This window comes from Mobula birostris, chromosome 9 (genome assembly GCF_030028105.1).
Source record: "Mobula birostris isolate sMobBir1 chromosome 9, sMobBir1.hap1, whole genome shotgun sequence".
Taxonomy (NCBI): Eukaryota; Metazoa; Chordata; class Chondrichthyes; order Myliobatiformes; family Myliobatidae; genus Mobula; species Mobula birostris.
The window spans coordinates 2927925-2947488 of NC_092378.1; the positions used below are offsets into that span (position 1 = coordinate 2927925).

At 44.1% G+C, this 19564-nt stretch overlaps 1 protein-coding gene across 1 annotated transcript in view; it reads right to left on the minus strand.

Annotated features, from left to right (window-relative positions):
* LOC140203298 (anoctamin-4-like) overlaps positions 1-19564 on the minus strand; it is a 138073-nt gene that overhangs the window by 22334 nt on the left and 96175 nt on the right. Inside the window, exons 19-22 of the mRNA XM_072269312.1 lie at positions 18125-18222; positions 10271-10413; positions 10023-10175; positions 966-1113 (exon numbers count right to left, since the gene is read on the minus strand). Of these exons, the coding sequence (XP_072125413.1) occupies positions 966-1113; positions 10023-10175; positions 10271-10413; positions 18125-18222 (542 nt within the window). The remainder of the gene's footprint in view (positions 1-965; positions 1114-10022; positions 10176-10270; positions 10414-18124; positions 18223-19564) is intronic.

A 19564-nucleotide genomic window follows, 5' to 3' on the forward strand; every position in this document is an offset into this window, starting at 1 on the left:
GGGGAAGGCTTTGGGACTAAACATTGCAAGAAAATCCAGAGCTAGGGTACCTAAAGCAGTCCTATATTGAGCTCAATGCTGACTGCCAACTCTTGCAACATTGTAAGTGTCAAACTGTATCAGTCTCTGCCATTCCTTTGGATTCCTCAACTGTGTGGAGAGGGGGAGCCTGCTGTATGGGCAACAGCTCGCTCTCCATATCGTACTGCCCTGGCTTGGCACTGGTCTGCGTATACGTAGACAGCTAGGACACAACATCCATCGTCAACCATGACCAACGGGAGCCACATAGGGAATTATTGGAGAAAATCCACAGTGATAGGATTTATGTACATTTGTAACTGGGGGGTTTTATCAGGGATAGTCAGTATGGTCTTTATACAAGTAAGTCCAGTGTCACATAGTTGATTTGAAACTTTTAAGGTGGTAACTAATTGGTAATTGTTTTATTACTGAGGTACAGTGAAAAACTTGTTACCATGCCCCCGGACAGATTGTTCCGCACTAAAGTACACAGAGATAGTACAACTAAGATGACAGATGACGGCAGGATGGTAGATTTTGCAAGTAAGACATTTGCAAGCTCCTGCCTGAGTAGCCTGGTTTAGAATCTGAAGGCTCATCTCCACCTCCTCAACTGTCTTTACTAATGTGCAGTAAATACTGGCCTTCCCCTCCCCCACCTTCTATCCTGGTTCCTTCCCCCTTCCTTTCCAGTCCTGATGGAGGGTCTCAGCCTAAAACATCAACTGTTTATTCTTCTCCATAGTTGCTGCCTGACCCGCTGAGGTCCTCCAACATTTTGTGTGTGTTGTTCTGGATTTCCAGAATCTGGAGACTCTCTTGTGTTTATCAACAGAAACATACAACCCTCAGGATTCCTGGTCCACTAACAGAAACACCACATGATTTCCCCATGGGTTCCCATTTTGAGAGTGTAGCATGCAGTAAAAATTTAGACTTACTTTTCTCCTGCCTTTCCTTGTCCAGCACAAGGTCCGTATTGATAGGCATACACCAAGCGAGGGATGAAGTCTGAGGTCACAGCAATGACAAAGGCGTTGGTAATGACTGACAGCACTCCAATGCTTTCCAGAATTCCATACCAGATCCCTGAGACAAGCAATGCAGGCACAGTTCAGAGACCTTGCTACCTGGACACATGTCAATCTTATCCCCCACTCCATCCTCCCACCCGACTAGTATGCAGTACACTATGATACCCATAGCCTGTCACTCTTTTCACCCTGGTGTTGCAGTATATACAGGAAGCAGCGATTCAAGAAGGCAAAATCTGTCATCAAAGATCCCCACCATCTGGGCCATGCTACCTTCTCACAGCTCCCATTGGTCAGGAGGTACAAAAACCTGAAGCCCACACCACCAGGTTCAGGAACACCTGAAATTGAGAGCGTCCTGACAAGTTGCATCTCCATCTGGTATGGGAGCAGCTGAGCATTGGACCAGGAGTCCCTACAAAGGACTGTGAGAACAGCTGAGAGGATCATAGGGGTCTCCCTACCATCCATCGGGGACATTTATCAGGAGCGCTGTGTACACAGGGCCCTAGGTATTATTAAGAATCCCAACCATCCATGCAGCATCCTCTTTGACTATCCACTATCAGGCAGGAGACTCCGATGCAGAAAAACAAGATGGGAAACTGTTTCTCCCCTCAGGCCATTAGGCTTCTGAATTGTCTGCCACTTTGTGTTTGAAGTGTCACCAGATAATTTGTACTATACCCTACAATATTTCATTTATGTACTTTACTTTGTTTATCTATGCACAATTCATTTGTAGACTTAATTTTTATTTTGCCAAGTTATTGTGTGTTATATATATGTTATGTGTACTACTGTGCCTTATACCCTGGTCTGGAGAAATGGTGTCTCATTTTTGATGATATACGTGTATACAGTTAAATGACAATACATTACTTCCCTTCAACCATTCGGTTTTTGAACCAACCTCAAAGTCCTAATCAGCACCACATAGCAACTCAGAGTAACACTATTAACCACTTTGATCCCTAAAATGGGCTTTGCTATTTTTAATTCTAATTGTGTTCCTTCATGTAAAGTGATGTTAAATTCATGTTTTTCTTGGGAATGCTGTTTACCTGACGCTATGCACCTGTGATGCTGCTGCACCACAATCCCTCTCATTTAAATCACAGCAGCACAGACCAACCACTGCTCTGAGCAGGAACTTTTTACACAGCCTGAAAACTGAGTGGCACCTTAACAAACAATAGATAAAAGAGAATTCCACGTGCACAAAGTTATGTACACGGGAACATTTCAGTTACTGTGTTGCCGCACAGCTGTGCAGTTCAGAAGCTACAGTACTGTAGAAACAGTACACGTATCTGTGCACATGACAGTCTGGCCATTAGTGGCACGTGGAAGGGAAGCCCAGACTTTCAGGAGGTCACTTGGCCCATTGAGAACACATTAAGTGTGTTAGAGTAATCCAGTCTGCTCCATCCCCTGCCCTGCTCTTTCCCAATAATTAGTTGTCAAAGTTAGAGTTGAAGTTGGGAACGGATTCCTAGATAGTTTTAGGAAAGACCTGAGGCGTGGTCTTTAAGGAATTAGGGGTTTGGCAGTCAGATGTATTACTGTAAGTGTAAAAAGACCCTATGGCATCACATTCCTACAGCCACACTGCTCTTATACATAAAACAGACCATCCAGTTAAATTGAATGAAATAGATCATTGGCAACCAATAACAAGGGGGTTGATTATCTTGAGAACATTCACAAGATATTGGCCAAAAGGTTAATTAGTCAGCTCCCCTTTGAAAGTCACAGTTGGATTTGCCTCCACACTTCCGCCTGACAGCCCATTCCAGACCCAGTCACCAATGTTGCCCTCACATCACTTGTGACAATCTCTTTAATCCACGTCTCTGGGTTCTTGATTGCTTACCAACGGGAACAAATCCTGATAAATCCTTTCCTGAGACTCACTCACCCCAACACTGAACTGTTCCTACAACCTATGGACTCACTTTTAAGGACAATACAACTTTTGTTCTCGATTTTTATTTATTTATTTATTTATTTATTATCCTTTTCTTTTCTCTTTGTATTTGCACAGTTTGTTGTATTTTGCACACTGGTTGTTTGTCTATCTCTGTTGTGTGTGTTTTTTTTGTTGATTGTATTGTTTGTTCCTATTTATTATGAATGCCCGCATTAAAATGAATGGAAGGTGACATATATATATAACTTTGACAATATACTTACTTTGAGCAGCGTGTGCTCTAAATCCAAAATAAAAACAGAAAATGCTGAAAACACTCAGCAGGTCAGGCGGTGGCTATGGAGAGAGAAACAGGACCTGAAACATGAGCTCCGTTTCTCTTTACACAGATTCTGCTTCAGTTGCTGGCTGCCATGAGCTTTTGAATACAGGCTGAACACCCCTTATCAAAATACCTGGGGCCAGGAGTGTTTCCAATTTTTGATTTTGGATTTTGGAATAGTTGCATCTATATAAGAAGATGCTCCCTCTTTTCCTTTTCACTACTATCCCTAAGGGTAACTGCAGGCCTTTTTGACAGTTTCAACAATATATTCTCAGCACAGAGCAGAGAATAAGCACGAACTGCAAGGTCATCATGGTAAGTAATGCACGAAGGTCTGTCTATGATGACTGCTGAGCTGGGCCCCCATCAGGGTCATGTTCCAGAATGGTCTATGGTGCGTGGAGACCGGCGCATCATCTGGGATCTGTGAACCTTTAGAATTTTCTATTTGTGGTATCGTGTCAGTGCTGAAAAATATTTTGGAGTGTGGATTTTTGGCTAAGAGATGCCCAGCCTGTACCATGTTTATTTAATCACTCCAACTCCTGAACACCTAAAGGGGGATCTATATCCAGGGAAAACAGCTTGGCAATCTTACTATTATACACTCGGATACTGGAATGATTCTCAGCATTATTATTTGAGAATCAGAATCAGATTTAATATCACTGGTATATGTCGGGAAATCTGTTAACTTTGCAGCAGCAGTACAATGCAATACATATTAATAGAAAAACTGTGAATTGCAGTAAACATATACATATATTAAAGAGTTGAATTAAATAAGTAGTGCAAAAATAAAAATAAAAAGTAGTGAGGTAGTGTTCATGGGTTCAATGTCCATTCAGAACTCGGATGGTCGTGGGGAAGATGCTGCTCCCGAATTTCCCGAATCATTCAGTGCGTCTTCAGGCTCCTGTACCTCCTCCCTGACGGCAGCAATGAGAAGAGAGCCTGTCCTGTGTGGTGCTGCCTTTTGAGGCATTGCTTCTTGACGATGTCCTGGATGCTGGGGAGTCTGGTGCCCATGATGGAGCTGACTGAGTTGACAACTTCCTGCAGCTTTTTCCGATCCTGTGCAGTGGCCCCTCCGCCCACACCAGACGGTGACGCACCCAGTCAGAATGCTCTCCACTGTACATCTGTACAAACTTGCCAGTGTCTTTGGTGACATGTTAATTCTCCTCAAACGCCTCATGAAATACAGCCGCTGTTGTGCTATATTTACAAATTTACTTATTTATTATTTGTATTCACACAGATTGTCTTCTTTTGCACATTGGCTGTTTGTCAGACTTTGTGTGTAGTTTTTCATTTTCTGATGTGTTTGTTCTACTGTGAATGCCTGCAAGAAAATGAACCTCAGGGTTGTATATAGTGACATGTACGCACTTCGTTAACAAAATTACTTCGAACTTTGATCATGTTCTTCCCGAAAGATGAATACATTATTGTTTTTAAAACAAACCTTATTGGACAGGCTTGGGGTCATTTATCATGAGAACATATTTTGTTTACTGCTCTCTCTTTAAAAACAACTCTAATTCTCATGTTGTCAACCCGGCACTGTATTTAGTTTCTTCGGTTAGATACAAGACAGTCTTTCGTTTCAATAGCACCATTCCTATCCCTTGCAGTATGCTCCAAAGTGGTCACAGCCAATGAAAATCCATTCTGTAGTGCTAGTGCACTCATAATACAGTATCGGTAACGGGGAAGTCAGTTTTAAAGGCTTGCTTCTACAAATAGCCATCCCATGATAATCAGATCAAAGTTCAAAGTAAATTTTATTATCAAAGTACACATATGTCATCAACCCTGAGATTCATTTTCTTGTGAGCATACTCAACAAATCTATAAAAGTGTAACTATAACAGGATCAATGAAAGATTAACCAGAGTGCAGAAGTCAACACACTGTACAAATACACATATAAATAAATAGCAATAAATAATGAGAACATGAGATAACAAGATAAAGTCTTTAAGGTGAGATCTTTGATTGTGGGAGCACGTCAATGCATCAGCAAGTGAGTGCCGTTATCCCCTTTTGTTCAAGATCATTTGTTTTAATGAGCTTGTTCAGATGGAAAGGGGAGTCAACCTTCAAGTCCTGTGCAAAATCCAGTGAATAGCTCGTCCAAACCCAAACCCAGGAGAGCTGCTAATCTAACCAAACTGCAGGTGGTTGGAATTTAGAAAGACTTATTCAAATCTATTTATTATCAAAGTACTTAGACACTCATTAGCTACTTTACGAGATACCTCCTGTACCTAATAAAATGGCCACTGTGTGTATGTTTGTGCTCTTGTAACCACTTGCTCCCCCCAAACTGGCCAAAAGGGACAGGTTGCACCTGAACCTAAGGAGAAAGAATATTCTTGTAGGCAGGTTTGTTAGAGCTGTTGGGGAGGGTTTAAACAAATTTGGCAGGTGGATGGGAACCTGAGAGAAGGAACTCAGGATAGTACAAAATAAAGATAGCGTGCAGTCAGACTGTCAGGAAGGGCAGGTAGATGTTAGGACAAAATTGCAGCCAGCTCGGTGAGTATCAGTTCATTAGGGATGCAGGATCAAAATGGGTAGCAAATACAGTACCCCAGGTGTTGTATGTCAATGCACGGAGTATACGAAATAAGGTGGACAATCTGGTTGCACTTTCACAGGTTGTCAGGTACGACGTTGTGGCCATCACTGAATCGCGGCTGAAGGCTGTTCGTAGTTGGGAGCTGAATCTCCAAGGTATCAAAGGGATAGGGAGGTAGGCAGAGGGGGTGGTGTGGCTCAGCTGGTAAAGAATGGCATCACATCATTAGAAAGATGTCACATAGAATCAGAAAATGTTGATTCCTTGTGGATCGAGTTAAGAAACTGCAAGGGTAAAAGGACCCTGATTGGCAGTTATATACAGGTCTCCAAACAGTTGCTGGGATGTGGACCACAGGTTACAACAGCAAATAGAAAAGGTGTGTCTAAAGGGCAAAGTTATGATAGTCATGGGAGATTTCAACATGCAGTTCCATTGGGAAAATTAGGTTGGTAATGGATCTCAGGAGAGTGAATTTGTTGAATGGATTTTCGGGCAGTTTGTCATTGAGCCTACTAGGGGATCAGCTAGACTGGATTGGGTGTTACGTAATGAAACGGAAGTGATTAGGGAACTTAAGGCAAAAGAACTCTGAGGAGACAGTGATCACAATATGATTGAGTTCAAATTGAAATATGACGGGGAGAAAGTAAAGTCTGATGTAGCAGTATTTCTGCGGAGTAAAGGAATGAGAGAGGAGTTGGCCAAAGTAAATTGGAAGGAGATGCTGGCAGAAATGACAGTAGAGAAGCAATGGCGTGCGTTTCTGGGAAAAATGAGGAAGGTGCAGGACAGATGTATTGCAAAAACAAAGAAATACTCAAATGGCAAAATAATACAACTGTGGCTGACAAGGAAATTCAAAGCTAATGCAAAAGCAAAAGAGAGGGCATACAACATAGCGAAAATTAGCGGGAAGATACAGGATTGGGAAGCTTTTAAAAACCTACAGAAAGCAACTGAAAGAATCATTAGGAGGGAGAAGATGAAATATGAAAGCAAGCTAGCAAACAATATCAAGATAGATAGAAAAAGCCTTTTCAAGTATATAAAAATGAAAGAGAGATGAGAGTGGATAGAGGACCGCTAGAAAATGAGGCCGGAGAAAGTATAACAGGGGACAAGGAGACGGTAAATGAGTATTTTGCATCAGTCTTCACTGTGGAAGACACTAGCAGTGTTCCAGGTGTTGAAGGGTGTGAGGGAAGAGAAGTGGGTGCAGTTACAACTACAAGAGAGAAGGTGCCCAAAGAGCTGAAAGACCTAAAGTACATAAGTCCCCTGGACTAGGTGAACTGCATCCTACGGTTCTGCAAGAGGTAGCGGTAGAAATTGTGGAGGCCTTAGTAATGATCCTTCAAGAATCATTGGACACTGGCATGGTTCTGGCATGAGGACTGGAAAATTGCAAATGTCACTCCACTCTTTAAGAAAGGAGGGAGGCAGCAAAAAGGAAATTATAGACCAGTTAGCTTAACTTCAGTGGTTGGGAATATGTTGGAGTCAATTGCTAAGGATGAGGTTATGGAGTACTTGGTGATAAAGAACAAGATAGTACAAAGTCAGCATGGTTTCCTTAAGGGAAAATCTGCCTGAAGAACCTGTTAGAATTCTTTGAGGAGATTACAAGTAACATAGATAAAAGGGATGCAGTGGATGTTGTATATTTGGACTTTCAGAAGGCCTTTGACAAGGTACATGAGACTGCTTACCAAGTTAAAAGCCCATGATATTACAGGAAAGTTACTAACATGGTTAGAGCATTGGCTGATTGGTAGGAGGTAGCGAATGGGAATAACAGGATCCTTTACTGGTTTGCTGCCAGTGATGAGTGGTATTCCACAGGGGTCAGTGTTAGGACCACTTCTTTTTATGCTGTATATAAATAACTTAGACGATGGAATAGATGGCCAAGTTTGTAGATGATAGGAAGACTGGCTGAGGGGGAGGTAGTGTTGAGGAAACAGGTAGGCTGTAGAAAGACTTAGACAGGTTAGGGGAATAGGCAAAGAAATGGCAAATGAAATACAATGTTGGAAAATGCATGGTCATGCACTTTGGTGGAAGAAATAAATCTGCAGGCTACTTTCTAAATGGGGAGAAAATCCAAAAATCTGAGATGCAAGGGACTTGGGAGTCCTTGTGCAGAACAAACTAAAGGTTAACTTGCAGGTTGAGTCAGTGGAGAGGAAGGTAAATGCAATGTTAGCATTCATTTCAAGAGGTCCAGAATATAGATAGATACTTTATTGATCAAAGGGAAATTACGGTGTTACAGCAGCATTACAAGTGCAAAGATGTACAAACATACAAATATTAGAAGAGAAGCAGAAAGAATAAAAAATAAGTGACCTCAAACAGTCTAGCAGGAGGGGTCATCACTTCCCCGGCTATAGATTGACTCTTTATAGACTCTAATGGCCAGGAATAATAATGACCTCATATCATGCTCTTTGGAGCAGCACAGTTGTCTTAGTCTATTACTAAAAGTGCTCCTCTGTTCCACCAAGGTGGCGTGCAGAGGGTGAGAAACATTGTCCAGATTAGCCAGGATTTTCCAAAGGTTCCTTTGTTCTATCAGAGCCTCCAGTGTGTCCATTTTGACTCCTATAACAGAGCCAGCCTTTCTAACCAGTTTATTGAACCTGTTAGCATCACCCATGTTGATTCCATTGCCCCAGCACAACACCACATAGAAGATTGTACTGGCGACAACAGACTGGTAGAACATATGAAGGAGAGGCCTGCGTACTCCAAAGGACCTCAGTCTCCTCAGGAAGTAGAGGCAACTCTGGCTTTTCTTGTAAACAGTCTCTGTGTGGGTGCTCCACTCACGTCTGTCATCCAGGTCCATCCGAGCTACTTGTAGGTCCTCACCACATCCATGTCCTCACCATCAATAGTAACAGGGAGCAGTACAGGCTGAGCCTTCCTAAAGTCCGTCACCATTTAACAGCAGGGATGTGATGCTGAGGCTCTATAAGGCACTGGTGAGGCCTCACCTTGAGTATTGTGAACAGTTTTGGGTTCTTCATCTAAGAAAAGAAGTGCTGGCATTGGAGAGGGTCCAGAGGAGGTTCACAAGGATGATCTTGGGAATTAAAGGGTTATCATATGAGGTTATCATACGTTTGATGGCTTTGGGTCTGTACTCGCTAAATTTAGAAGGATGAGGGTTGATCTCACTGTAACCTTTCGAATGTTAAAAGGCTGAGACAGAGTAGATGTGGAAAGGATGTTTCACATGGTGGGAGGGTCTAGGACAAGAGAGCACAGCATCAGGATAGAGAGGCATCCATTCAAAACAAATGCGGAGAAATTTCTTTAGCCAGCTGTGGAGGCCAGGTCGTTGGGTGTATTTAAGGCAGAGGTTGATAGGTTATTGGTTGACCATGGCATCAAAGGTCACGGGGAGAAGGCCCGGGAGTGGGGCTGAAAAGGGGAAAAAAGAACCATGGCTTATGGTCTTCTGCTGCTGTAGCCTATCCACTTCAAGGTGCGATATGCCTATTCAGAGATGCTTTTCTGCTCGACATGCTGTAACATGGTGTTATTTAACAAGGCTTTTCTGCCAACAGAACCATCGCTCACTGGATGCTTTTTGTTGCAGCATTCTCTGTAAACTCTCAAGTCTGTTGTGTGTGAAAATCCCAAGAGATCAGCAGTTTCTGAGATACTCAAACCACCCCATCTAGCACCAGCAATCTTTCCACAGATAAAGTCACTTAGATCACATTTCTTCCCCATTCTGATGTTTGGTCTGAACAACAGCTGAGTCTCTTGACCATGTCTGCATGCTTTGATGCATTAATTTGCTGCCACAAGATTGGCTCATTAGATATTTGCATTAATGAGTAGGTGTACAGGTGTACCTAAAAAGTTTATGTCACTACATACTATACTGACAATGAATCTCAGGGTTGTATGTAGTAACATGTATGTGCTTTGATAATAAATTTACATTGAAGGACTGAAGTATTCATCCCAAATATTGAACGAGCTTTCCCAAAAGCAAAGGAGGCAGAGAGATCAGACTTAGTTCAGCATAAACCCCTGGTGTCTCTGGCTGTGAACCCAGCACTTGGGATACAAACCATCGCATATTCACCCAAACCTCACCTATGTCTTTGGCTCTGGAAGCCAGAGGCCTCCTCCACTGTGTGACAAACTTGTACGCGTCCAGCCGGATTTCGATGATGTTGTTGAGAAGGGCGAGGAGTGGGGCCAATGGAAAAGCTGCCACAAAAATTGTGATAAATCCAAACTGAAGAACTGGAAGGAAGGAGAGAATGTGTCAACCATACATGTCCCATGTCAGAACATCACGCACTGTGCCACAAAACTTGGAACATCTGAACTCTGCTTACTCATCTCCAAATATTCATCAAATAGTCCATAGGCATTCATGGGCTGCAGGTTGTAATCCTTCTCCCACTGAGGAAAGGTTGGCTTGCTTGGGTCATGATGGTCTTGTCTCAGCTTTCTTCTCGCTAACCAATTCTGAATAAGCCTTTGACAAGAGGAAAACAAGCTTCATTGTGATGGCTTTCTGATGGGTGAAATTCCCAGATCCTACCGTCTCTCAGTCCTTTCCTTGCTGCACTCCCTGATTTAAAGCCAGCACCATTCCATCAGGTTCAGAGCTTGGTCAAAGGGACAGGCTTTAAGCAGCACCTCAAAGGGAGAATGGGGCAGGCAGTGAGGCTTAGACATGGGATTGGAGACAGAAAGTATGGTTGTTGCTTGAGAGACAGTCCCCAGGGGTGAACGTAGATAGGGTGCCACGATAAGGAAGCAGTTAACCTGATGCTATTTCCACTCGGGGCGTTAGAGTTCAAAGTTCAATCCCAGCATCCTTTGTAAGGAGATTATACATCCTCCAGGTGCTCCAGTTTCTTCCCACAACCCAAAGGTGTATTGTTTAGTAAGTTAACTGGTAAATTGTCCCATGATTAGGCTAGGGTTAAATCGAGGTTGCTGGATGGCGTGGCTCATTGTGCCACAAGGGCCTGTTTCATGCTTTATTTCAATAAATAAGTAACCCACAGCAGTAGCATGTGTTGCTCCTGTCGTCCTGCCATGGACCACCGACTCTCGTCCACAGCAAGGAAGAAGAAATGACAACTGCTTCCTCCAACACCCTGGGCTACCATGCATTCTCCAGTGGAGTTCAATTCTGGTGCCATCTGTAAGGAGTCTCTACCACATGGGTCTGGGTGCTCTCGTTTCCTCCCGCGGTCAAAAGCTGTACCGGTTTTTCCTTCTTTCTTTATTTAGATATACAGCGTGTAACAGGCCCTTCTGCCCCTTTGAGTCATGCCACCAGCAGCCCACCCATTTAATCCGAGGCTAATCATGAGACAATTTACAATGACAATTAACCACTAACTGGTACATATCAGAAACCAGAGCACCCGGAGAGACCCACACATTCCATGGGAAGGACATACAAACTCCTTACAGAACACACTGGGATTCAACTCTGAACTCTGATTCCCTGAGCTGTAATATTGTCAAGCTAACCCCTATGCTACCATGGTGGTCAGTAGGAAGTGGTCATCTGATTAGGCCAGTGTTAAACCGCTGGACTGCTGGGCCATGCAGCTCGTTGGCCTGGAAGAGCCTGTTCTCTACTGTATCTCTAAATAAAACTGTAATTAAAATCAAATAAACTCCTATAGTCTCTCCATCATCTCCTCCTTCTCTTCACTCTTGCACCAAACCATTTCCTCTTCTGCTCTTCCAGTTACTGCCCAATCTGTCCCCCTCATGACTAATTCACCAGGCAGGGGATCGGTCACTAATTCACCAGACAGGGTATTGGTCACTAATTCACCAGACAGGGTATTGGTCACTAATTCACCAGATAGGTGATAGGTCACTAATTCACCAGACAGGAATCAATCACTAAGATCTCACCAACATTAATGCTAAACTCACCAGTAAAAAGTAACTACACACCACGTCCCTCTACTGCACCTACAGCAGATACTGTTACACCCATTTACAACCTACACTGAGGTCTGGCTTTCCAGTCAATGCCAGCACCTTGACACAACTGTCCTGAGACTACCCTTGCAATTCTAGGGTTGGATTCTGCCATCAAGGACATTTATTCTGAAAGGTGCCGTAAAAGGCCAGTGACATGATGAAGGATCTCACTCACACTGCGCGTGGACTGTTTGACCCACTCCCATCAGGGAGGAGGCTACTTAGCATGCATGCCAGGACCATCAGACTCAAAAATATCTCCTGTCCCCAGGCAGTAAGGCTGATCAACATCTCCACCCACTAACCCTCCCATCCACACACCCAACCACCACAACTTTATCATTTCCTATCAGTCACCTTACATACAGACACTCCTGTGCCTAGCATCACACTATGGACATACAATCAATCTATGTATCGAAGCTCTTTTATGTATTTATTTATTTTGTTTTATATTGTGTTCTTTATCGTATTGTGTATTGATTGATTGATTGAGATACTGTGGCTTTTCGCCTCTTCGAGTCATGCTATCCAGCAATCCCCTGATTTAATCCCAGCCTAATCACAGTACAATTTACAATGACCAATTAACCGACCAATCGGCATGTCTTTGGACGGTGGGAGGAAAACGAAGCACCCAGAGGAAAACTGTTAACAAACTCCTTGCAGGCAGCAGCGGGAATTGAACCCATGTCACCTGTACTGTAAAGTGTTCTGCTGACCACTACGCTACCACGCCACTGTTCTGTGCTGCATCGGATCCAGAGGAATGATTATTTCATTCTCCTTTGCACTTGTGAACTGGAAATGACATCAAACAATCTTGAATTTTGAATAAACTCAATGGGTGAAGCTGTGCTGAGCTTTGAGAACTTACAGGTAGGTGCAAAGAAATTTCTCATCAATCTTTGTAGAAATGCTCTCTTATGTGTTTATATTTATTGTGTTTTTTATTATTGTGTTCTTTATCTTATTGTATTTTTGTGTTGCATTGGATCTGGAGTATGTAACAATTTTTCTTTACACCTGTGTGCAGGAAATGATATTAAACAATCTTGAATCTTGAATTCCCCAAATGGGCAAGTCACCCAGACTGATATTTAATGGAGCTTGTGGGATCTTTCTGTGCACAGCAGGCTTGACCAAACTTCTAAAGTTACACCCAAACCAGAAGACCCTATTGAGATGCATAGAGGGCATAAAACCAGTGAGGTCTGTCACACAGATTTGAAAATTAGCAGAGAGCCAATGTTCATTAACCCATCATGACACAGTATCCATCCCCAAAGCTGCCCTCATCAGTGGAAATTGGGCAATACCATGGCATGGGTCTTGCCTGTGTTGTGGCACAGTAACGTGGCAGTTACCATAACATTTTACAGTGCCAGCTGTAATACTGGACTTCAATTCCTGCCACCGTCTGAAAGGAGTTTGTATGCTCTCCCCATGACTGTGTGGGTTTCCCCTGGGTGCTCTGGTTTCCTCCCACAGTCCAATGATGTACGAGTTAGGGTTAGCAAATTGCAGACGTGCTGGAAGCATGGAGACACTTGCGGGCTGCCCGCAGTACAATGCTCGGACTCGTTGATCGTTGACACAAACGACACATTTCACTGTATGCTTTCATGTACACGTGACAAATAAAGCTTGTCTTTGTGATTATGTACCCGTGTTGGAGAAAACAGCAGATATAAAGCTAGTCATTTAATAATAAATCTCTTTGTGGAGTACATCTTTCTGAAGCCTCTTGCTATGATTGGTCTAATGTTGTAGCAGGTAGACCCCATCTACTTGTCACTGCTTTGCCCTGTAGACACGGTAAACCAATGCTGTTTATATTTAGAGATACAATGCAGAACAGTCCCTTCTGGTCCAACGAGCTGCACCATCCTCAATTTAACCCTAGATTCATCAATGACCTATTAACCTACTAACCGGTACGTCTTTGTACTGTGGGAGGAAACCAGAGCACTCGGAGGAAACCCACGCATTCCATGGGGAGGCTGTACAAACTCCTTACAGAGGACACTGGGATTCAACTCTGAACTCTGGTGCCCAAGCTGTAATCGTGTCATGCTAACCACTACGCCACCATGTAAATTTACATTGCAAATATATGCATTATGTATCTATGCATTTTATTCCATATCTGTATTTTAACCTCTAACTTTAGTAGCTTTTACATTCATGTATAACTTTTTTTATATAATTCTTTATAATTGTTGAATGTTGTTTTTGTTGCATGTCGCACCCTGTCCAACACACCACAGCAAGCTCCCAATCCATGTAAATGTATATGGTGAATAAAGTTGATCTTTGACATTGCAGATCTCCCAAGGTTAAGGTGCTCAGCAGTGAAGTGTAACCCAGTCTAAACCTGTCTACAGCAATGTGTAACCTGAGCTGAACCACTCTACAGCAGAGTGTTCACCGGGATAATCTGTCTAACCAACCATTCCCCACAAGTGTCAGCAACTCGCCAAAATATGAAATTAGTTCAAAGGCAGCAGGAGATTAAGGAAGGAGGTTGGGAAAAGATGGCAGAGGCACTAACCGGATTTTTCCAAAAACCTTTTTGAGAGCCCGCTGGAACCTGGCAGCAACAGAGAAAAGAGAGAGAAAGAGAGTTGTTTGAGAGATACACTGGAAGTGGCACACTATGATGACAGGATGGATTGTTCATGGATATAATGAATTTGAGAGCATTGGAGACTCGCAACAGTCAGTGTGAAGTTTCCCTCTCATCTGCGGACCAGGAACCAAACGAACACTGTGGGAAGGCAGGTAGGATTTGAGCAGGGTGCTCCCTCTGATGGGCTGATTGGTCTCTACGTCCTCACAGGCTGCTGTGCCTTTTGGAATTTCTTCCATGCACCTCTCTGGTCCCATCTCTCCACCCCCCCCACACACATAAACTTCCTCAAAACCCAGCTCTTTGACCAAGCCTTAGTTATCTCACCTATTACCAGAAGCTCTTCTTTGATGAACATTCATAAAGAATGCACAGCTGAAACACCTGAGGACGTGTCAGTTACTAAGTAAATGCAAGACTATTTCCAATGAGGTTTTTCTGCTGAGGATGGGTGAGCCTAGAACCACAGATATCATGGCTTAAGGGTGAAAAGTGTAATGTTTAAGGGGAACATCAGAGAGAACTTCTGTCTGATGGTGGTGAGAGTGTGGAATGAGATGCCAGTGGAAGTGATGGATGCAGGTTCAATTTAAGAGAAATTCTATAGCTACATGGATGGGAAGGGATGGAGGGCTACGGTCCAGGTGCAGGTTGTTGGGACTAGGCAGATTAATAACTCAGCATGGATTAGATGGGTCAAGGGCCTGTTTCTGTACTGTAGTTTTCTATGTGGGTGGCAGGATGGAGTTACGTCTCTACTAAAGGAGGTGTAAGGTGCTCCTTCCCTCCGCTAGCCTGCAGGTCACCCTTGGGCAAGGTGTAGCACCTGCTTAGCACCTACCCCCCGCCCCCAGTCAGTCACGTGAACCCATGGGAGCAGGTGGTGGTTGGTCGTAAGCAGCTGGTGCAGATCACAAGTCCCGGTTATGCAACCACTGACGCCAGACAGACAATCTCTGAAGAGAATTGATAATGGCTGGGGTCACCTTTGTAAAGAAAGTCACCGCCCAGAAGGAAGCAATGGCAAACCACTTCTGCAGAAAAATCTGCAAGAACAATGATGGTCATGGGAAGACCATGATCACCCACATGCACACAATGATGATGATGATGAGTTTTCTATGACTCTATAACTCTTAACCTCCCAATATGCCTCGTTGTGGCCCTTGCATCTTATTGCTTACCTGCACTGCACTTTCTCTGTCCCTGTGACACTTTATTCTGCATTCTGTTACTGCTCTACCTCAATGCACTGCACAATGGTCTGATCTATATGGACAGTTTGCAAGACAAGCTTTTCACTGTATCTCAGTACATGTGACAATAATAAACCAATTCTAGTTCCTGACTTGTCGTTAGTTTTTATTTCCAGGGATCATCAATGGGCCATTTCCACACAGCCTGTTTAACCCTGTCCTTTGAGCTGAGGATGTTGGCGACACTCCCTGGACAATGGACCATTTCCACACAGCCTGTTTAACCCTGTCCTTTGAGCTGAGGATGTTGGCTACACGCCCTGGGCAATGGATGCTCCTCCTGAGCCCCAGTCTCACTGTCATCCGGAGTTAAGAATCCGGAGAGGGGAAGACCAGTGTCAGCAAGCAGAGCATTACAACACAGTCAAGGCCCTTTGGCCCACAATGTTGTGCCACCTTTTTAACCCTACCCTTCCTTCCTACATAACCCTTCAATTTTCTATTATCCATATGCTTATCTAAGAGTTTCTTAAATGTCCCTAACATGTCTGCCAATACCAACACCACCGGCAGGGCGCTCCACACACCCGCCACTCTGTAAAAAAAACCTACCTCTAACATCCTCTTATTCTTTCCTCCAATCACCTTAAAATTCTGCCCCTTGTATTAGCCATTTCCACCCTGGGACAAAGTCTTTGGCTGTCCACTTAATCTAAGCCTCTTATTCACGTCTTCATTGCTATGTGTACACCTGCTGCCTGTATCAGGTGTTGCCATGGTGATAATCCATGATGAGCGAACAGGTTACAAACCAGGGTAGCCCCAAGTTCACCCTGGGCCCTTCAGGTAACTTAATGACCAACACTTCCTCATACTTCCTTAAGTCATTGTGTCCCAGTCTGACCCGTCAAGTATCTCCGCCCATTTTGGTATTCCACAGATTCCCTCCCAGCTTCATCCACCTCATTCAATAAACCCTTCTTCTCGTCATAGCTTCCAAAGTCTGGAAAGTGAGGAATTCCCCTCTGACGAGGGCCAGCAGTGTTTGGAAAACACACCACACCTCACAGTGTACTCCTCGTTCAATCCGCATTGGGGATTTCACATAGAGTAACCAGGGCACAGGTGTGAAAACCAACTAAATGCAAAACAGGGAAATGATAGAGGGGTGTTAGCCTCAGTGCGTGATCACGTTATCCAGTCTTGCTTTGGTACGGTAACCGAGTAACACAGTGGTTAGTGTAGTGTTTTACATCCCGCATGGTCAGGGTCCAATTCCCACTGCTGTCCGTAAGGAGTTTGTACATTTTCCCCATGAACGGATAGGCTTCCTCCGGGTGCTCTGATTTCCTCCCACATTCCAAAGACGTACGGGTTCGTGATTTGTGGCCATGCTGGACACTTGCGGGATGGCCCAGCGCACCCTCGGACCACGTCGGTCATTGATGCAAATGATGCATCCACTGTTTGTATTGCTGTATGTGTGACAAGTAAAGCTAATCTTTAGTTTCTCAGAAATGTGTGTCAACCCAGAACTTTAACACTGTGGGACTGACACATGCCCACAAGCGCCTCACAGCCTGCTCGTTCCCTTGGGCTACTGCTGGAGAAGGCAGGTGTTGAGATGTTATCTCTTCAGGTTGTGGACCCTGGAAGCAGAGGGGTCAGAAATTTGGACAGTGTACCTCTCCCAGAAGGATCTTGGCACTCAATCCTTGCACGTATTCACAGAAGATGGCTGAGAGATGTGTAGGGGTTGACCTTGAAGATAGAACAAGGCCAAAGATAGCTGTTATTGAAGGGCAGGTCAGGAGCAAGAGATGTGGGGACTTCCTCTGGTGCCACACTTTGAAACCTTGTGTTGGAAGTGAAGAGAGAACCGTACAAGCAGTATTGTGAGCAAGTCTGGGTCCCTTATCTGAGAAAAGATATACAGTACTGGCATTGGAGAGGGTTCAGAGGAGGGTCACGAGAATGATCCCAGGAATGAAAAGGTTAATGTATGAGAATCGTTTGATGCCTCTGGCCCTGTATTCGCTGGAGCTTAGAAGAACAAGAGTGGATCTCATTGAAATCTATTGAATATTAAAAGACTTAGGCAGAGTGGATGTGGAGATGATGTTTGCTGTAGTGGGGGAGTCTAGGACTAGACGGGTCAGCCTTGGAATAGAGGGAAGTCTATTTAGAAAGGAGATGAGGAGGAATATCTCTGGCCTGAATCTGTGCAATTCTTCACCACAAATGGCTGTGAAGGCCAAGTCATTGGGTGTTGATAACTGAGATTGATAGGTGCTTGATTAGTAAAGGTGTCCAAGAATGCAGGAGCAGGTAGGGGAATGGGGGTGAGAGGGATAATAAATCAGCTGGGATGGAATGGCAGAGCCACCAATGCCTGTACTCACGGGTAGCCGAGCTCCATGAAGTTATTCCAGGTCTGTTTTAGCACCATGATGATTCCCATCTGCAAGCAGAGGTCGATCAGGCAGCCGCTTGGGTGACACTACAGGGCAGACAAAGAGCAGAAGGTGAAGAGGGGTGGGAACAGCTCTGCTACACAACAGTCACACCCACAGAGTGACTTAGCGGGCAGAGCCAACTTAGAAAGCAGGAACAACAACAGGCAATTTGGCCCCTCCTGAGCCCTATGGATCGGCCAAAGACCCCGTTTCAGAATTAGAATTGGAATCAAAATCGAGTTTAATATCACTGGCATTTGTCACGAAATTCATTGTTTTGTGGCAGCAGTACACTGCGTATGTTAGAATGCTGTTCCTGGACTACAGTTCAGCATCCAACACCATAATTCCCTCCAGACTTGACAAGAAGCTCAGAGACATTGGCCTTGTGCAGCCAGATCCTAGACTTCCTATCGGATCACAGACAGGTGCTAAGGATGGGCTCCCTCACCTCTGCCCCTCTGACCCTCAACACAGGTGCCCCTCAGGGTTGTGTTGTGAGTCCCCTGCTCTACTCACTTTACACCCACAACTGTACTGTCACACACAGCTCCTATCTGCTGATCAGATTTGTAGATGACATGACTTTGATTGGCCTTATTTCCAGTGGTGACAAGACAGTCAACGGAGGAGAGGTTGACACCCTGACACAAGATAACAACCTCTCCCTCAATGTCCAAAAAACAAAAGAGCTGATTGTAGATTACAGGAGGAAGAGAGACAGGTTTGCCCCCATCAACATCAATGGGTGAACAGTTTCAAGTTCCCTGGTGTACACATCACCAATGATCTCACCTGGACCGTGCACACCAGCTTTGTGGCAAAAAAAGTACAACAGCATCTCTTCCACCTCAGGTGACTGAAGTTGTTTGGCAGGAGCTGCATAAATCCTCAAGACCTTCTACAGGGGCACCATTGAGAGCATTCTGACTGGCTGTATTTCCTCCTGGTGCGGGAACTGCACCATCCTTGATCTGCAGAGAGTGGTACGGACAGCTCTGCGCATCTGTGGATGTGAACTGCCCTCCATTGAGGACAGTTACAGCAGCAGGTTCGTAAAGAAGGCCTGGAAGATCACTGGGGACACCAGTCACCCCCACCATAAACTGTTCAGCTGCTTCCGTCTGGCAAACGCTACCGCAGCATTAAAACCAGGATCAACAGGTTATGGGACCACTTCTTTCTACAAGCCATTCGACTTATAAATTCACATGTCTGTACACTGTGACAGAGTCATAACGCAAAGATTTTTACTCCCTCACGTGGAATAGATGTAATATTTAAATAAATAAACTATAAATTACAGTAATAAATATATTTTGTACTTCTCAAAAAATTAAATTAAATAGTGCAAACAGAGAGTGAAAAAATAGTGAGGTGGAGTTC